Source organism: Electrona antarctica (assembly GCF_951216825.1).
Source record: "Electrona antarctica genome assembly, chromosome: 3".
In the NCBI taxonomy this organism is placed as follows: Eukaryota; Metazoa; Chordata; class Actinopteri; order Myctophiformes; family Myctophidae; genus Electrona; species Electrona antarctica.
In genome coordinates this window covers 58,473,105-58,488,408 of record NC_136808.1, presented here as the reverse complement: position 1 = coordinate 58,488,408, position 15,304 = coordinate 58,473,105, and the positions used below count along the sequence as shown (strand labels likewise).

Below are 15,304 nucleotides of genomic sequence, written 5' to 3'. Positions count from 1 at the left end.
CGAATTTGTCTCCACTTTTGTTGAGCGGCGGTGATAGTCCTTGATTCCAAATGCTGGGGAAAGTCCCAGAATTTAGGACGGTGTTAATGTGTTTTAATATAGCCAATTGGAATTTGGGGTCTGTGTATTTTATCATTTAATTTAGGAGGATACAGTCTGTATCTCTCTGGGTTCTTGAGTTTGAGCACGTTTTTAGTTTATCTTGTGTATTTGCATTTGCTCTTTGTTTTTCTCTATTGAGCCAAAGAGTTTGAGAAGTGGTTTAACCATACAGTATGTCTCCATTTTGGATTGGTAGCTCATCCTGTTTTTGTTTGTTTAGTTTCTTCCACTGCCTGTTTCTCCTTGGGTGGTCGGCACCAACCAATAACCTGTTTCTCCTTGGGTGGTCGGCACCAACCAATAACCTGTTTCTCCTTGGGTGGTCTCCCTTGGGTGGTCTTCCACTGCCTGTTTCTCCTTGGGTGGTCCTATAGGGTGGTCCTAGGGTGGTCGGCTCGGCACCAACCAATAACGTGCTAATACAAAACTCGAGACATTCAATTAAGATGAGAACAGCAGCAGGAGCTCCGTTTACTGCAGCATTATCAAAGGGGTAGGAGAATACTTAATTCTGCTCTGTGACAGTCGGGGCTGAGAGGCTGGTCTAGCCAGGTAACTATAACCTGGCTGGCTGGTTGTGGAAAGTGGAATATAATTCAGTTCAGTTCAACTTCATTATTTATTTCTCGGGACAGTGGTGCTGCAATCTCAATAGTGAGACTGAATGTGGTTGAGTGGAATCTGTGTTACGGTGGTCCCCCCCCCCCCCCCCCCCCCCCCCCCACCCCACTGGTAATTTCTTGCATGAACAACTCTGGTTGTGTGATGATATATGTTGGGGTGGTTGTTACTATAGCTTGTTCAGCTGTTAAAGTTCATGGATTGGAGTGTATATAACAGCCGAGGTATCGTTCATAGTACGATGGTACTATGGATGATTTGTGGATTTTTGTACTGATCTACAAGTGAAGTGCAACACCTTTTCAGCTTGTAGATCTGGTGTGACTTCTGGGAGCGTGAAATAATACGTCATACACACATGATGTCTCAGAGCAGATGTGAGTTTTGGGTGGAAAGATGAATCGGACTATGTTCGTGGCAGTGTTGTTTTCATCGACTAAAACTAAGACGAAACATCGTCGACTACCTTTTTTCACTGCATCAAGGCCCGCCAAAACACATTTTAGTCGACTAAAAGCTTATGACTGATTGATTGAACGAACAGTTTGCAGAATTACAGTACATTTCAAGCACAAACTCAATACAAAGACTGTTAACTGTGAGTGGACGACCCAATTAAGCATTACACTTGTTTACAAGAGGGTCCACCATGTTCAATTCATCAAAACATTTAGAGACGTACAAATAGACACTTCTATATAGTCAAAGAACAGAACAGGAATTCATCATAGAGGAGGTAAAAAGGGAAAAGAAACATGTACAGTGAGGGGAAAAAGGGTGGGGGGGGATTCAGATTTTACGGATTGCACCGTAGGTGCCCTTTTTAGAGTGGTTTTGAAGGAGTCAAGGGATTCGCATGTCTTAATGACTGTTGGTAGGGCGTTCCACATTTTGGTGGCATAGGAGCGAAAATAATTTAGTCCCTTGTTTGTGCCGAATCTGGGTTGTGCATGGTTCGTTGCACTCCCTCTGGTGTTGTGGGTGTGGACTTCGTTAACATTAACCCTTAGACAGATTACTACTGGAAAACACGTGGAGTTTTGCATTAGTTCTGTCTGACTTGTACGTGATTTTCCGTAGTTCTCTTTTTTTGAGTGGTGTAAACCACTCCTACAACTGGCTTTTGTGTGCATAAAAAAATGACCGTGGTTGCTATGTTCAAAATAATTTCTGACGTAATTAAATCACACCCGGGTGAACTGGATGACCGTAGCAACCGTGGTCATTTTCTCTGCGCAAAAAAAGCCAGTTGTGAAATCACATCCAGGTGTGATACATACATTTATCAAAAATGATAGCTTTTTTTTACTTAACATATTTTGTGTGATTTCATTACGTCAGACATTACGTCAGACCACAGCTGATCATGCTATATAAAACCTTACACCACTCAGTTCACACGGGTGTGATTTTTATTAATACCAATTGATTAATTCGGTCCGCACCTCTGTATAGAGTATTGAGCATAAATATCAACTACATTTCCCAGAATTCCCGTGTCACGTGACACACGTGTATGCTTTCCTATTGGAAACTGACGCCCAGCCCCCAGTGAACAGGGGGGTTGGTTGACTCCTCCGAGGTGGGCACTGGAGGAAGAGTTTTTCAGCCAGGTTTGCAGTCGCCGCAAAAAAAACAATCTGAAAAATGATCCATCCGTGTCCAGTGGCATTCTCCAGTCCCAGACCGTTGGCCGGGCTGCAACATCCACCCTCGCGGATTACACGTGTGCAATGTTTTTTCTTCTCCCCACCGGAGTTACCACCAAGGCTGATGCCTTCGCTAAAAGGTAATTTTATTGTATTCGAAAATGCCCTAATATGACATGTCTAGTAAGACGATCCCTATATTTGGCCCGAGCCGACCTAGTGCTGATATCAGATAGATGTGGTAGAACCATATATGGATAGATCTAACTGGTTTAGTCATCGTGACAGGCATAGTCGGAGAATATTATAACAAGGGTCGGTACTATAGGTGATCGACGTAGCTAACCAAAACATCTGATCAAATGAATGTATTGTACTGTGTCTTTGTGGGCCGAATCGTGGCATCGTGGCATACAAATAGATGTTTGTATAATTAGTATCACGATAAAATAATATGGCGACGTTAGAATGACACCACCAATGAGTGAACGCGGGTAATGTAGCTGCCCAGCGTATATCCAGCACCATCGCGTCACCACATTCCACTGGCTGTTGGCTAGTAGTAGTTGCTAACAAACACTGCACAAATGGTACTGGCTATTGGCCGGGCCACAAGCCCGGGCAATAGCCAGTACCAATGTTGCTGGATGATTGCGACGCAATGGTGCTGGATATACCCTGGGCAGCTAGCTACATTACCAGCGACCACTCATTGGTGTTTCATTCTAACGTCGCCATATTATTTTATCGTGATACTACTTATACAAGCATCTATTTGTATTTGTCATGCCACGACTCGGCCCACAAAAACACTGCACAATAAAATCATTGATCGCCAGCAGCCGGGTAAAACGCCATGTAATAGTAGCGTGCACTGACTACAGCTAAAATGTTTATTTCTTTTTATATATTTAGAACTGGCATCAGATGAGGAGGAGGATGAAGAGTCAAGACTGCGATGGCGTTCTCCGACACTGAACCGGATTCATTCATTCATTCATTTCAGGGGGGGCAGTTTTTGGGTGTTTTTTTTATTTAGCCTACTCACACATAACCTGACTCCGCCAGATGGGGCAGCAGAGAGTACACTGGGTTCCCCCCTCCTGCTCCCATCTGGGAACTCTCAGGCAGACTTGATGCCCGGCCACAAAACGGCCTGGCCAATCAGCAGCAGCTAGAAGCTAGAAGCTGCTGCTAGAAGTTGCTCACAAAACGGCCTGGCCAATCAGCAGCAGCTAGAAGCTAGAAGCTGCTGCTAGAAGTTGCTAGAAGCTGCTGCTGATTAGCCAGGCCGTTTTGTGGCCGGGCATCAAGTCTGCCTGAGAGTTCCCAGATGGGAGCAGGAGGGGGGAACACAGTGTACACTCTGCTGCCCCATATGGCGGAGTCAGGTTAACTCACACACACACACACACACACCGTCAAGGACTGGGTTTGGGGACATTTGGGAGGAGTAGCTCTGATCCATAGCTCTAAATGCGCATTTAGAGCTATGGATCAGAGCTAGGGGAGGAGTAACTGTTTTGTATGTAGGCCTATTTATTTTCTGTAATATTTATCATTTTATTATGTTAGTAGTCGTAAAAAATAAAAGACGCTTTTACAATGAGTTAGACCTGTCATGACTATTTTGTTCACTATTGTGAGGTTTATTGTATATGACTAAGCAAGTTTCAACTGTGATTTACTCTGTAACGGTAGATGGTAATAACTCAATTTATTTTTTATAATACAGTATACATTCAAGTCTATATTTTGATACATATCATGGGCACCAAGTCATATCAAAACAATGTCCTTGGATGTGTTTTTTATCAAAACTGTGTTTCTTCATAACAGGTTTTTGAGATACATGCATGAATAGACAAGGTACTGGTAAGACTATGTAAACATGGTATATATCAAAATGTGCGTTAGAATGTCTAATTTTACCCCAAAAAAGAATTGAGTTTATATGATGTTCCAATTTCAGAGCTATGGGGACTTTTAGCTGGATAGGTCAGATTGATCATGACTGACCATGCTATTTATAGATGGCAAAATATCTACAGTGGTACATGTGAGAAACTTTTTATTTTATTTTAATTGAACTAGACAACTCACCCTTTAAAATGAGATATTGCATGGCTATGTACGCCCAGCAGAAAAAAAGTTATTTAGAAAATAAAACTTCAACCGGGCATAACTTTTTTTGGTTGTCCTAGAAACAGAAAACAGTGTAAATGCAGGCTCTTTTAAATGGCTTCCAACACGAGAACTAAACATTTTATCAACTCAGTTCAATTTTTTTCCTGGAAGCAGACAAGTCAAGCTTTCTCTGAAGGTCTTTCGTTGTCACACATTCACAACAGAGAATTTTCAATAAATCATTCAAAAACGCCATTCTGCCATAGAGAAGTCTACCTACTATATAGAAATCCTTGAAACTCTCAAAGAGTTAAGGAAGTATCTAGACAGGTACATGGGTATATTGGTGGTGACATTTAGTCGACTAAAACTAGATTGATTGATTGATTAATGTATTAACAGTTTGCAGAATTACAGTACATTTCAAGCACAAACTCAATACAATGGCTGTTAACTGTGAGTGGACGACCCAATTAAGCATTACACTTGTTTCCAATAGGGTCCACAATGTTCAATTCAAAAGACTAACACTAAAACATTCCATGTGACTGAAATGTGACTAAAACAAAGATTATGACTAAAACTAAAATAAAAATGTGCTGCCAAAAACAACACTGGTTCGTGGGAACGCTCGCGTGAGTGGTGTTTGATCCTAGGCTCATTTCGTGAATGAAGTCCATAGTATGTACTGTATGTATAAATAGCACACATTGCAGTCAATGAATCAGCACAATGTTGAACCAGAATGCTGTCTTGCATTCCCAGGGATTTGAGTCAATGCCTCAGACCTTGGAAGGCAAACTGACTACCAGAACACGGCAACTGATGACACGGCCATATACTCAGAGAGAGAGAGAGAGAGAGAGAGAGAGAGAGAGAGACGTTGGATGCATCTTTTCATCGTCATGTCGCTGGCTTCAATTGACATTTGACAATGAATGGAAGACTGTATCTTTGCCCGTGTCAACCTTAGAGTATATATGAATAGAGACGGCACCCGGAGGAAACCCTGAGGCGAAATGGACATAGTGGCCGAATTTGGTATTGCAGCATGGGCCCAAACACATGAACGCGCTGGTCCGTTGACTATCATTGCGCACGTTCATGATGACACGTGAACGCGGTTTCAGTGCAATGGCAGCGCGTTCATGCGTTTGGCCCAATCAATCCCAGAATGCACTCTGTTCCTAACCGGAAAGGAGGAGTGAAATCGCCTCATGCGCTTTTGAGCAACTTAATGCAAGTGGATGGAAGGAGAACTCGGGTGACGTCTCTATTCATATATACTCTAAGGCAGGGGTTCTCAACCTTTTTGGCCGGGGACCCCCGGAAATGCTTTGGCAATGTCTCGGGACCCCCGCCCCGCCCCCTCCCGACCCCCAATATAAATTGACTGCTACAATAACCTTAACCCATTTTGGGCGGGAACCCCTTTTGGTGTTTTAAGCATTGTTATTATTTAGCTATTGAAAAATAGCAGATCTACAAGCTCATAGCGCGCCACCGAGTGGCGCGCTACGAGCTTGCAGATCTGCTATTTTTGAAAAATCGTGAAAATAAAAATTTTAAAAAAATCATTTTTTTTTTTTTTTTGAAAATAATTTGGGGACGCCCTAAAATAATTTGGCGACCCCCCCCCGAGGGGTCGCGACCCACGGGTTGAGAACCCCTGCTCTAAGGTGTCAACGCGGCATAAGACTTGCAATGGACAATATGTACATACGCCATTTTGGAAAGAACTTGTGCCACTTCCCTACTTCCTTCACAGGTGTTACCGATTATAGTAATGAAGGCTCTGTTCCATTCGGGTTATAACAGAGTCAGGGTGCTGCTATTGTGCATGTTGTTCTTGAGTGGCTTCCAAATGGTTATTGGGAGTTATGCCATATTTCTGCGTGCTTGTGTTGTGCAGCGAATCTACAATAGCTATTTTGAGCTTCAGGGTTAGGAAATAAAAATGTCAAATAACTGTAAAAGTGGCATTCATAAAATTGCTGTCCTAAAGTATGTGTGTGTGTGTGCGTGTGTGTGCGTGTGCGTGTGTGTGTGTGTGTGTGTGTGTGTGTGTGTGTGTGCGTGTGTGCGCGCCTTGTACCTTTTTGAGTGTATCTGTACCTTCATGTCCTTTTTTGTACCACAGCTTTTTGGCTGAGACCCAGTCCGTTGTCATGGCAGCTGTATTCAAGATCCGTTACATATTGGTTGCCTAAAGCTATGGTTGCAACTGTACTGCAAAATGAACATTAGTTGGGCCCTCGTGGGTTCATTTTTACGCTCTCCGAGCAAAACCGACACTCAGGATTTTACTGTGTCACTGGTGTGGCATGGAGGGCCAAATATATGATGGGATTCCAACCCGACATTCCACTAATGAGCATAACTTCAAACGGAGAGAGGGACACTAATTAGTGAAATCAGCTGGTGTAACATTTGGTTGGAACAAAAACGTTATAGACTCAACCTGCCAAGGCAAATATTTGTCCCAAAATGGCAAAACATATCAAAGTTAGATATATGCATACTGTGGAATAGATTATTGCCTGCATTCTTTCTTCATTGCCCAAAGGTTATCTGAGGATTGGTTAATGTTTATGCGAGTTAATGCGTTATTCCAACCGACCGGGTTGGGTTGGGGGAGTTCCAAACCCACAGGAACGCACCCAGGGTGCCGGGCCGGTTCCGGCGTGCCGCCCCGTGTCCGAACATATATACAGTGTGTGTGTTAGGTTGCGCACAGGTGGTGAAAAACAACCATGCTGTTTTCATGCTCATACCCAGCCAGGCAGGCAGGCACCCACCCAGCCACCCACACACATAAATCCGTAAGGGAGTGGTTGCACCACTCAAAAAGAATTCATGTACTATGGCCAATAGCAGGTCACTGAATAATCGTATACTTTAAAAAAAAGAATAGACAATAGAAACATTTCAACCTTTTGAAAATGTTTAAATGACCCACAACGATGTGGAAATGAAATATGACATTTCATATTTCATTCAGCAGTTATGCAAAATAATTTTGATCAGGTGATTATTAAATAATTCTTAGGCCTAGTGGCACTCTTGCTTGTTTATCAGATATAACCCTCTTGTTCCTTCTACCACTCCCCTCACCCAGGGCTGGGTGTGTGATGAGAACATACTGTAGATATGATCCTTCTACCACTCCCCTCACCAGGGCTGGGTATGTGATGAGAACATACTGTAGATATGATACCACTCTCCTCCCCTCCCCTCCCCTCCCCCCCCCCCCCCCCCCCCCCTCACCAGGGCTGGGTATGTGATGAGAACATACTGTAGATATGATACCACTCCCCTCACCCAGGGGGTTATGTTAAAGCATAACATAAGTTAAAACACCAAAAGGGGTTTCCGCTCCAAAATGGGTTAGAGAACTTAAACTTAAAAAGTCTTGATGAAATTTCAAGATCATGCTTCATTAATTTGTGCCAACTCTGTTATACTCTGTTGTATCTTCAATATCACGGGCTTTGAGCTGACGCATGCATCTCTCGTTTTCAGAATGGCTTGATGGTGAGAGTCACAGAGACCTGTCCAGAACTCAACTGTACCCTCAGCGAGCAGATCCTGCCCGACAACAGATGCTGCAATGTTTGCAAAGGTGGGGTCCTCACTTCATATTTATGCTCCTGTACTCTGCCCGGTACTGTGTTTGTATTGCGTGAGGCCGTTTACCATCTCCCCGGCTCATCAGTCCGACATGCTGTGCCCACATTCCAAGGAGATGTGGGTAGACTGCGGCGCAAGATGCGGCTTCGGGCTGTGCTTCTCAAAATTACTCCCATTTGTCTCCTCGCATCCACTATGAATGCTTCATCTGCTCATGGAGGCAACACATATCAGAGCAGATTGGTCTGTCTGGTTTGGAACACCCGCTACGCCAATTTGCCTCAACTCCACATTTATTTTGGCAGAGCAAGGTAGAAGGTAAATGGCCACAGGTAATTTAGTCAAGAGATTGAATAAACAAACCGTAGGAGGCTGTCGACTATGGAGCCATAATGGAGGCAACCTGGGGAAGGATCGGAGAGGAGAAGATTGCGCTCACGTTTAAGTAAAATAAGCAGAGCAGGTTTGTGACGGCCATATGGAAAGTAGAGGGGTGGGTGATTGGGGACGAGAGGAGAGGGGTGGGTGATTGGGGACGAGAGGAGAGGGGTGGGTGATTGGGGACGAGAGGAGAGGGGTGGGTGATTGGGGACGAGAGGAGAGGAGAGGCAAATGAAACGAGGGAAGAGGCTGGTGAGAGGAGACGGGAGGACTTGCAAACACGGAGGACAGGAAAGAAATTCCAAACAGAGGATGCGAACAGAAGAGTGGAGGAGATGGGGGGGGGGGGGGGGAGGGACGGTAAGGGGGGGGGGGGGGGTGGCTGAGGCGGGCGAGAGGAGAGGAGAGGAGAGAGCTCATGAGACCGAAGGCATGAAGATCAGAGCCATCTCTCGCTCCTCCCTCCCGCCCATTGTCTTGATATCTCTCACACCCACGTCTAAGCTAAAACTAAGTGCTGCTCATTATCTCCACATCAGTATTGGTTCCCTGTCTCAACTGGGCAACTCGCCACTTTTCCTCTGCTCCGAAATGTTCCTGCTATTAAAGTCTATGTCACAGACTCGGGTCAAATTGGATCATTACTTGTTTGACATGAAATCTGTGCAGAATCTGAATAGCAAAACGTCTTGTTCTTAAGCTCTTGTTCAAGGAATTACTCTTTTCCTTTGTAGTGCCCGTCAATGTATGTGCATTTTGTCTGCGTGTGCATGTGATTACAGTATGTGTATGGGTCTGCACGATTGTGCATGTACACAATACACATACGTGCATGTGCGTAACATGTCTATTAGCTTTCCTGCACACTGTGCACAGTCTCGGTAACAAAAACAAGGCGTATACTTTTAATTGGATGCAGTACGTGGTACTGCATCTGTTTCACCCCTGCAGGTTGGTAGTGGTACTGCAGGTTGGTCTCCTCCCTTCCATAGTATATTACATGCTCTCCCTAGCCTAACCAGTCCTTCCATAGTATATTACATGCTCTCCCTAGCCTACCCAGTCCTTCCATAGTATATTACATGCTCTCCCTAGCCTAACCAGTCCTTCCATAGTATATTACATGCTCTCCCTAGCCTAACCAGTCCTTCCATAGTATATTACATGCTCTCCCTAGCCTAACCAGTCCTTCCATAGTATATTACATGCTCTCCCTAGCCTAACCAGTCCTTCCATAGTATATTAGATGCTCTCCCTAGCCTAACCAGTCCTTCCATAGTATATTACATGCTCTCCCTAGCCTACCCAGTCCTTCCATAGTATATTACATGCTCTCCCTAGCCTAACCAGTCCTTCCATAGTATATTACATGCTCTCCCTAGCCTAACCAGTCCTTCCATAGTATATTACATGCTCTCCCTAGCCTAACCAGTCCTTCCATAGTATATTACATGCTCTCCCTAGCCTAACCAGTCCTTCCATAGTATATTGCATGCTCTCCCTAGCCTAACCAGTCCTTCCATAGTATATTACATGCTCTCCCTAGTCCTAACCAGTCCTTCCATAGTATATTACATGCTCTCCCTAGCCTAACCAGTCCTTCCATAGTATATGACATGCTCTCCCTAGCCTAACCAGTTTTTCCATAGTATATTACATGCTCTCCCTAGCCTAACCAGTCCTTCCATATATATATATATATATATATATACAAACACGCATGCACCGTTTTGCACACGCAATTCCTGGGTTGGGGGCTAAAGAGAGAAGGTATGTGAGAGAGAGGGGGGGAGGGGGGTGGGGGGGGAGAATTCTGCAGATGCAGCCCTTTCTCTTTCTCAGTAATGGCTCCCTGAGCCCCTTGCCTCTCAGGGCTTTAACCAATTTTGGGCGGGAACCCCTTTTGGTGTTATTAGCATTATGTTATACTTTAGCTATTGAAAAATAGCAGATCTACAAGCTCGTAGAGCTCGTATGAGCTTGTAGGTCTGCTATTTTTGAAAAGTCGAAGAACCACTGACATAGAAACATAGCTTTTTCAGAAAAGTGTCAGGATGTAGAAAACCTTTTTAGAATCTGATCTCAGGTCAGAATGGGTTAATGTACGCTAGTCTTTACAGCACATGATGGGCGGGCTGATCTGCTCAGACACGGTAAAGACAGCAGGAGGGACTGGTCTGTCTGTATCTAACGTACCGCTGTCTGTATCTAACGTACCTGGCTGTCCGTTTGTATCTAACGTACCTGGCTGTCTGCTTGCCTTTCATCCTGTAACTATCCTGTATCTAACGTACCTTGCTGTCTGCCTGCCTTTCATCCTGTAACTCGGTCTTTAACTTTCTTTCTCTTTCAGTTTGTCTCATTTCCTTTTGCTCGCTCACTCTATTGTGTTGTCTTTCCGTTACTCTGTCTCTTGATGCCTCTCTCTCTTTCTCAAACTTTGTGTGCACCTCACTTTAGCTATACCCATATTTCAATTCACCATATTTATATATACTGTAGGTTGAATATATTTATATTTTACTCATGCTGTCGGCCTGTTTGTCTGTCTGTCTCCCTGTCTGTCACTTTGCCGTCATCTGTGTGATGGATTGTGTCCACTGTTATCTATTGGCATTTATTTTTCATGCGTGCAAGCGCACATTGTTTTGGAGTGTAAGGCTTTTACAGGCTTCACATTTACTCCAGCCATAAACATCCCTGCTGTCTTCCAGTGCAGTGGCACGGGAGCCCACTATTGTCTTCTTTGTTTGTGTATGTCCCTGTTTTATGTGTGTATATAACTCTTCAATGGCTCAAATCAGCAGGATTTAAGGCCGGACTCATGGAGTAAACCCAGCGTGGAGACCCATTGTTGTGTCCTTCTGTTCCAGGCTATGACTTCTGTGCAGAGGGACTAATTTGTGGAGAAAACTCGGAGTGCAAAAACCGGAATACCAAAGCAGAGTGTGAATGCAAGGGTGGCTACGCTTCCATCCATGGGGATTCCACTTACTGTGAAGGTAGGGAGCGAGTTCCTTCCATCTCAGTCTGAACTGGCACGTTTTGACTCATAACACTGACTGCTCCATCTATTCTGGAAACTATGCAATTAGAAATGTGTGAAAGCATTTTTCTTGTGTTGCTTTTAGAAGGAATTGGGATCCTTTCTATAGGCCCCTGCGGGCACAGAACGAGACTTGATTATTCAGTGACTCAAGATTATTTTTGCATGAGATTCACAATAAAGCAGGATTATTCTTTTCCTCCTGCATTATGTGCAAACTCCAAACGGGTACAGTAGCACACAGGGCTGTCGAGTGATATCCAACGAGCGCTTCCAAACTCAAGCACCAATAATCATCTGCAAGGAATCTCTTGACAGAAAGTAGCTCATAACAGTGGATTTTTATGAAACAAACACAGGTAGAAAGAGGACCAGTAAGACGCCTAAGTGCGAGAAGCGACCTCGCCCTAAAGAGCGAGGTCGCGTGCACGCATCTGCCTCAATGACGGCAGACTGATGGTTGAGTGCTGGCGCTTTGGCATGGGGGGTCAGATCAACATGGAATGAATTCTGTACTGGCCATATAAGGAGCATGTCTTGAGTGTACAGGGTTTGATGAGGTCAGATCAACATTATGGAATGTCAGAACTGGTCAGCTCCGTATATGGAGATTTAAGGGTGGTAGCGGGGACATCTTGAGTGTACAGGGTTTGATGAGGGTTAATTTTCGGGCCGGGCCTGGCTGCACTAATAACTTTGGAGTTTGAATGGACAGGTATCAGTCAAAAGGGAGACATCGAAGAGGAAGGATGGATGGGGAAGGATCAACATATGGAATGTCAGAACCTGTTCTGACATTCCATATGGGCTTCCATTATGGGCTTAATTGTCACAGCAGATCACATTTACTATGACATCAGATGTCATAGTGATGTCACGAAACCTGGGCACCATATATGGGGGCTTTCCCATGTATGGGGGTTTTGAGTGATACACTGACGGGAATTGCACGTTTTCATAGTAAATGCGACCTTCAGTCGCAATAATTCAAGTTTTTTGTACAGCTGAAATGTTGGTGAGTTTGATGTTGTTTAATACAATCAGATAGGACTATTCTGTATGGATGTAGGCTACTTAAGGATGGATTGGACTCTTTTATTGTTGGCATCCAGAATCACAGCATTTCACAGCTGTCTTCATGCCTCTGTTTGGTCTGCATGGTAAAGATTTTCCATTCTGTAGCATTGATACATTAATCCATTGAGACCTGGAACGCATCCATGTCACGTTAGCATTATGTTATAATTTAGCTATTGAAAAATAGCAGATCTACAAGCTCATAGCGCGCCACCGAGTGGCGCGCTATGAACTTGTAGGTCTGCTATTTTTGAAAAATCGTTAAAATGTGCCTTAAATCTTCCCGAAAATTGTCATGATTTAGAAAACTTTTTTTTTTAAATTTCGACGTCAGGCCTGAATGGGTTAATGAATCGGTGAACCATGGCTACGTATTGCTCTGGCTGTAATATGTGTTGGGGGTCGGTCCCTACAGGCAGAAAAGCTCAAACCTTTATGCTAAACACATCAGCATAACCCGAGTATATGGGAGGATGGGACATGTCAACTCTGCATATTAATGTGGCTTAAACCTGATGTATACTTGGTTGTGCACGGGCATTGGTTGTGCACGGGCATTGGTTGTGCACGGGCATTGGTTGTGCACGGGCATTGGTTGTGCACGGGCATTGGTTGTGCACGGGCATTGCATACCGAATAAAGGTAGACCGAAGAACTAATTGGTGCTATTTCCGGTGTGCAACACCCGCATGCAATTATAACTCGGGCTTCACATGTTACATGTTAACACCCTGAGCGTCAAGGGCGGAGTTCTCCGTTCAATCAATTAGTAACGCCCAACGCTCAGGACGGAGATTATATCAATTATTATTGATTGCTTCATATTAGAGTTATACACACCGAGTTTGCGGGTCGCTGATATGCTAGATGTTCTCTTCAGAAAATGTATTTCAGCATGAACACAAAAATTGCTGCTGTGGGTGGGTGGGTGGGAGCCGTCAACAAATGTGACCAAAGTTCCTGTGTAATTGTATTGAAAAGTAATGCTTAACACAATCAGTGCCGGAAGTCCTTCAAAATAGGAGCTCCGGGGTGCCGCTTTTACTCGGAAACCCATGACCCGGAAACAATCCACTAAAAAAAGTTTACTTTACATAGCTAGCTTACATTGCGATCGTTTTAGTTTATACGATATATGATCCAAAAAGCGTTCATATTTTGCGGGAGAGACGGATGAGGAGCAGAAATGAAGCGCCAGTATATCGATCCGTTCAACACCACGGAGAGACGAGTCATTCTTTCCGCCGCACTAACGGCTAAGTCAACAATTAAGGTAAGCTAACAATTGCCTAGAGTGTAGCATATGGTAGCCGAAAGGCGAACTGACAAAAAAAAAGAAGGAATACATTCAGAATATTCTTATCTCGTCCCGTATCATTGAGGATGCGCTAAGACGTCCTCACACGTCGGATGTAGGCGTCGATTGGGACCCCTAAGACGTCCTCACACGTCGGATGTACGCGTCGATTGGGACCCCTAAGACGTCCTCACACGTCGGATGTACGCGTCGATTGGGACCCCTAAGACGTCCTCACACGTCGGATGTACGCGTCGATTGGGACCCCTAAGACGTCCTCACACGTCGGATGTACGCGTCGATTGGGACCCCTAGGACGTTCTGACACGTCGGATGGACGGAAACGGTTAAAGAGGAGCAGTTTTGTGCAAATTCACACTTCATAACAGCTCAGAGTTCCATTCACACAGATTACAATGTTGTGAATGTTCAGCTCACCGTTTTGAACTGTGAACTCAGTCACACAAAATGTACTAGTTGACATTAATTTCTTCCATCTTTTTAAATATGCTGCTTCTAGATATTATGTTCCATTATAATCTCCTCTGAACCCATCCACACACTTCCTAAACTAAATACATGAATAACTGTAAGACATTAGAATCACAGATGGATGGAAATTGTATTTAGCCTGAACTATGCAGTAGTTCAAAAACATAAAATTTGATTCTCATATGCTTCCAAGCGAGTTGGTGCAGGCTCCACCACTGGCTTCATTACAGCTGCTATAGCTGATACCTCTGATGATTTCACTTCTGCAGGGCACACACTTTAGTGAAATTAATTATTGAATGAATATACAGATCTTGAGATTAGAGATACAATCTGGCTAGTGTCTTTATACACCAATTTAGAACATTCTTGCGGGAGTTACAAATGCTCAGTTAATTAGTTGGACAAGGAGAAGACCCCGCCGTGCCGCGTCCGAAACGGTTGAGAAATGACAGAGTTACCGTGTGGTGGTCCCTCTACTGTACCCTCTACTGTACTGTACTGTGCTGTCACTGTAATGTACTGGCACCCCCAAAAGCATCATATATACATTTAATACATGCGTGTGTTTGTGTGTGCGTTAGGTTGCGCACAGGTGGTGAAAAACAACCATGCTGTTTTCGTGCTCATACCCAGATACCCACCCACCCACCCACCCACACATAGCTCCGTAAGGGAGTGGTTGCACCACTCAAAAAAACTTCTTCGAATATGGGGGCCTTTTTGGTTCATCCTCTGAAATCCAATGACTGCACAGCAAGTGAGCCCAACAGAGATACCACTGTAATGCACAGGGAGTGAGCCCAACAGAGATACCACTGTTATGCTGCCCACATTTATTATGTTTTTCTTCTGGTTCAAGTTAATTGATTAACAGTGTGG

General features: G+C 44.2%; 1 protein-coding gene across 6 annotated transcripts in view; it reads left to right on the top strand.

The window, feature by feature from the left end:
* Positions 1 to 15,304, top strand: part of LOC306920665 (protein kinase C-binding protein NELL1-like) — a 424,011-nt gene that overhangs the window by 156,255 nt on the left and 252,452 nt on the right. For 5 of the 6 annotated variants that reach the window (XM_079497477.1, XM_079497476.1, XM_079497481.1 and 2 more), the window contains 2 exons: positions 8,022 to 8,121; positions 11,384 to 11,512. In XM_079497477.1, the coding sequence (XP_079353603.1) occupies positions 8,022 to 8,121; positions 11,384 to 11,512 (229 nt within the window). The remainder of the gene's footprint in view (positions 1 to 8,021; positions 8,122 to 11,383; positions 11,513 to 15,304) is intronic. The other variant, XM_079497478.1, reaches the window with a different exon arrangement.